The sequence below is a fragment of the Mercurialis annua genome, linkage group LG5 (genome assembly GCF_937616625.2).
Source record: "Mercurialis annua linkage group LG5, ddMerAnnu1.2, whole genome shotgun sequence".
NCBI lineage: Eukaryota > Viridiplantae > Streptophyta > Magnoliopsida > Malpighiales > Euphorbiaceae > Mercurialis > Mercurialis annua.
In genome coordinates, this window is record NC_065574.1 from 4,861,909 (window position 1) to 4,867,022 (window position 5,114).

The 5,114-nt window shown below is 34.0% G+C and overlaps 2 protein-coding genes across 2 annotated transcripts; one reads left to right on the forward strand and one right to left on the reverse strand.

Moving 5' to 3' along the window:
• Positions 1 to 1,106: 1,106 nt before the first annotated feature.
• Positions 1,107 to 1,699, forward strand: LOC126682622 (uncharacterized). The gene is made up of 2 exons (XM_050378358.2): positions 1,107 to 1,225; positions 1,345 to 1,699. The coding sequence occupies exons 1-2, from the start codon at positions 1,188 to 1,190 to the stop codon at positions 1,583 to 1,585; spliced, it is 279 nt and encodes a 92-aa protein (XP_050234315.1). The 5' UTR covers positions 1,107 to 1,187; the 3' UTR covers positions 1,586 to 1,699.
• Positions 1,693 to 4,027, reverse strand: LOC126682620 (uncharacterized). The gene is made up of 5 exons (XM_050378356.2): positions 3,456 to 4,027; positions 3,181 to 3,333; positions 2,948 to 3,089; positions 2,224 to 2,465; positions 1,693 to 2,028 (listed from the first exon to the last, which is right to left on the reverse strand). Exons 1-5 carry the CDS (start codon positions 3,912 to 3,914, stop codon positions 1,822 to 1,824), a joined length of 1,203 nt encoding a protein of 400 aa, XP_050234313.1. The 5' UTR covers positions 3,915 to 4,027; the 3' UTR covers positions 1,693 to 1,821.
• Between the last annotated feature and the right edge of the window lie 1,087 nt (positions 4,028 to 5,114).

Here is a 5,114-nt window from a genome sequence, read left to right on the forward strand (position 1 = left end):
CCAATTCATGCTGTAGCTCTATACAGTTTCTAAATTCTTGAATGTTGATGAGAACATCTTTATTTATTGGAATAATTACTATTACCCTACGAGATTTTGTCTGCAATATAGTTCTCCCCATGAATTAAAAAACAAATTCTACAATCGCATTTGAATTTTTTTTTTTAAAAAAAAAACTAAAAATCCCCTTTATAAAGAGGTTTCGATTAGCTGAAACAGAGCGAAATAGTGATTTTTTAAAACTGATAGGAAAAACAATATTTAAGACCTAAATTTATGGGGATAATATTAATTAACCCTTATTTATTTAAGGACAATACTCACCCAATCATTTTCTACAATCATAATTAAATGCGAGTTTACTCACTAATAATCTTTAGAACATTTTGTTTTTCAACTTTTTTAGATCAATACAAGTAATCATGAAAATTAATCAAGAGAATATGAATAAAGATAAATTTTTGCTTTATAAAACATCAAGCATCATTCTTATTCTAGTTGTATGAATGTAATGTAAAAAAATCTCACAGGAATCTATTTAAAAATTTCATTAATCAAATGAAAAATTATTCCTCTCCTCCAATAAATTTAGTTCCTCACATGAAGCAAATTGATCACTACATATGAGAATTGTACATATTATCAGCTGCATGAATCACAAATCATCTTGCTGATTAAGACAAAGTCAAGTGACTAAAGCAGATTTTTTAAGGAATCAAAGTTTAAAAATCTTATTCTCCTACTAACGAGTTATAATTCAAATGATATAAGCGCTGAGTAAAAAAATCGCTAAAGTCGTGGGTTCAATTCCTTCCATAAGCGTTTCTCCTTTCTTAATTATAAAAAAAATCTTATTTTTTAATTGTCTTCTTAAAGATTAATTGGAACAAACATTTTAGGTATGAATCCGAAAATTATAGCACCCATGGCCAATTAGGATATTCACATAATTCTATGTTTGTAAAATTAAGCATCTTATGATAATAAAAACAAAAATTACGTAGGAATCCAAAAATTGGATATTTCTGAAATATTATTTTAAGGAGAATCATAAACCTTCTCAAATTCTAAAAATTTCCAGAGCAACTAGGACTCTCTAAAACCATATAAATTAAACCTTCCTAGTTGCAAAATTTATCTTCAAAAATCCCTAATTCCTAACTCCTCTATATCTTCTCCTTCCAGACATGGCCAAGCTTCGATTCAATAACTTTCTTCTTCTCAGGTTACTTTTTTTTAATGTTTAATTAGTAAATTTAGTTTGTGTTCTATTGTATGTAAAATAATGATGATGTTGATAAATATGTCATGAACTTATGATAATATCTTATGCATCTATTGCAGTAAACGGTCGTATGCAGTAGCAACAGAAAATCTGAACATGCAGCAAATTTTACCAGCAATGAGAAAGGCAAAAGAGTCCATGGCAGAAGATTTAATTAAAGGGAAGACTAATGCTCCTAAAGAGAAGACGTTTTGGATGAGAGATCCAAAGACCGGAAACTGGATTCCCGAGAGCCATTTTGGTGAGATTGATGCTGCCGATTTGAGGGAGAAATTCCTTTCGAGAAAGGAGAAATTCTAAATTAGACAACTCTATGCTTGTACAGCATGATAAACTATGCATATTCTATCTTTAATCTCTGCTTGTTAATTTTCCCTTTTTTCATAATCAAATTTATAGAATGTATATCTCAAACACTAGTCACGCTAGACTATGCATTGCGTTCAAAATTGTCAACCGAATACAATGTGATCGATCATGTTCAACTCTGTAACGTAACGAGTTTCTATCAACAGAAGACCAAAAATATTACATAACTATAAGTATAGCTGAATCAATTCATCACTAACAACAGATGGAGTGAGTACACCAAGATCCGTAAAGAGTAATGTCAAATACCGAGGAGGGGTATAATCCCTAGCTGATGTTTCGACCTCCACCTTTGATGGAATGGGTACACCAAAATCAATTGGGCGTAAGGCAGGAGCCAAGTCTTTCTGATCCAATGGATAAAGGCGGGCAAACTGTACAGTAGAGAATCCATATGTAACTAATTGTGAATTGAGAGAATATTTATCGGAGAACCAAATTCCAATAGCCCGTGCTAAGATTCAGTTAATTATATGTCAATTTTAAAACACAGCATAACAAGGTGCCATTAAAAAAAATGTGAAAATGACAAGATTCAACTTAAGGTATAGATGCAAGATTCCACATACCTTATAACTTTCGGCAGCCACATATACAGGTTTGTTCATGCTGTGTGCCACTAGTGCAATTTGGTATGTTCCCATCATGTTAATTATACCGCCACTCTCGACAACTCCATCTGCTCCAACAAATACCATGTCTACTTCATCCATAGTATAGGCCACAGCAGAGTCTATAAGAAGTTTCACAGGTACATCAAGCTTGGCTAGCTCATTGGACAACCTTAATCCTGTTCTATCAGGTCTTCCCTCTGTAGTTTTGGAAATTATCAAGAAGTCAAATAGAGACTAAAGAATACAAAAAAAAAAATCAATCAACCAATTGGCTCGAGACCTAAAAGCTATAGTAGAGCGAACCTATTAATCAGAAACCAGAATTTCATTACCAACAAACGAGCTACAAGACATTGAGCAAAAACACAGATAAAATAGGTGAGCTAACTCTGAAAAACGACTGATCAAGATAATAATCTAGCATAGATATGGGTAAAGGGACACTTGGACACGGACACAAAACAGTGTTATTTTAAGGTTTCCTACGTTAAAAATGTAGTTTTGTGTCCAAAACGCCAAGTTTCCGACATGTTTCTGAAACGGAAAACGTTAATTGAATGAAGTATCCGTGCTACATAGTCTTGAGCACAACCACACGCAAACAGTTTAAAGATATTATATAACTTTTACCCTGCACATGCATATTTAAACAAATGCGAGAGAATGTTCGGAAACAAACCTGTGCAAAACACTCGAAAGAGCTTCTTATTCTGTGCAGCTGTCTTCAGAACTTCAAACACAACTCTAGAGAAACCATGCACCAAAATAGTACAGCCATCAAAAATAAAATCCTGACTAAGCACAGCAATAATTCTACGAGCCTGCAATGTGAAACAACAAACGTCCTCTTTAAATAGCACATTAACCCATTAATCACTTCATGAAGCTCTACATGTACCAAAGAAACAATACCTTATAAGATATCTCTCCAAACTTCTCCGCACGTTCAATCAAACGAGACTTAGCCGAATTGAAATCCTCATACTCCAGTGCCGAAGTTCTCGTTACATACCGCGTAAACAAATCACAACCGGCTGTCAAAGATATAGAGGTAGTATCCCATGACTGCATTCAACACACATAAAACACACAGTTTTAGGTTTAAATGAACTAATTAAACAAAATAAACAAGAATAAATCGCAATTAGCATACAAGAAAATCAAATTAAATAAATAACTGCACTAACTTTAAGTGAATCGGAGGCTTTTTTAAGCTCAATTTCAAGCTCCATCATAGTAGTAGCTTCACTGTTTCTAATAACAGCAGCCAGCGCTCTAATCGCGGCAACTGCCTCCGCCAAATCAGGTTGTTTCCGCCAATTATTAAACTCATCAATCACACTAAACGGCTTTTCCGCAGCTCTGACGTCATTTTCCGGAACCAAAGCATCTTCCGGCTGGCTGCCAACGGCAGCTTGCGCCTGCGCCAGCCAGTCACTCGTGACGACGCCGTGGTGGGCGGCGCGTGTCTGATAATAAGCGGACATCGCGTTGGTGTTGTTAGGGTTGGGGTTTTGAAGAGTATCCGCCATGGAGGAGAGGGGAGGGGAAGAGTTAGAGCAGAGTGTTAGGGTTTCTGCGTTTGGTTGTACGCCGGCGTTGTTGTGACGGTTGTCGAGAATGAAAGAAGCTGATCTCCACCACATCTGATGTGTCGAGTAAGGAAGGAAAGAAAATTAGTTGTGTTTTTGACGGGAGGCTCCGTCACTTTCTCGGGAAAATGTTTAAGGAGTAATCGGGTTTATTTCTGTTGTTATTCTTAATTTGATCCAGGATTACAAGATTAGTTTTGTTTTGGTTAGCGTGTAAAACGGTGTCGTTCGGTGAGCGCCTGCCTGGCAACCTGAATTCCTCTAGTTGGGCCGGATTTGATGTTCGGATCATGGTTGTTTTGGGCTTATCAAGTCAAGTTTGCTCTAAATATCGAGTTGGGTCCATAAACACTAGTTATATATCTATCTACATACATGGATGTTTTATTTTAGAGGCATTTGTGAAATATGATTTTTCTAAAATTTAAAATTTTACCATTTTTCTTATAAGATTACAATTGTATTATTTAGAATATTTTTTTCTTTTGCAACTTTAATCGGGTCATTTTCTTGATCATTCCTCATCTACTACAGAGCAAAACTAGAGAAATAAACAAATGGGAAAGTAGTATATTTTTTTTTTTAGATTTATGATCCTTTATTATTAAAGAAAGGTCTTTCTTCTTTGTTGTATAGCAACCAAATTGGCTTAATAAGTCCCACTCATAACATATTGGTTTTTTTATTCCACTTTTATTGGTTGGATGGAATACACTCACAACAACATAGTACTAATAATAATGTTTAATAATATGAATTATAATAATAATATTTTTTTTAAATATCTTTCGATTAATCGAAGCAATTGGATGTCTATCCCCTTCGCAATACACTTTCGGTCTGCATCTTTTGCTACATACTTGCTTCAGAGTTTTTACTTGAACCAAATTGCATGATGTGTGTGCCATTCCAAAATGTTCGTGCGAATTATTCACTCAACTAACAAAGAGATTTTGGCAAAATTATGAAACTGATATATAATAAATAAATGAATACATATAGAAACTGCAAATGCGGGACAATTTTTATAGACCTTATGTAATGGGTCAAATGAGTGTTTTTATCAATTTTTTATCACGAAACTACGTACTTTTAAAGTTGCCGATAAGATTGTAATTTAAATTTGATATATATAATTTGTAACATACACAATTGTTACTTTTTGTTTTAACTAATTTAACATAAAAATTTAAATAAAAAACGGGAGTTATATTTGTGTTAAAACATATCAGAGATCTTAAAACGGCTAACACA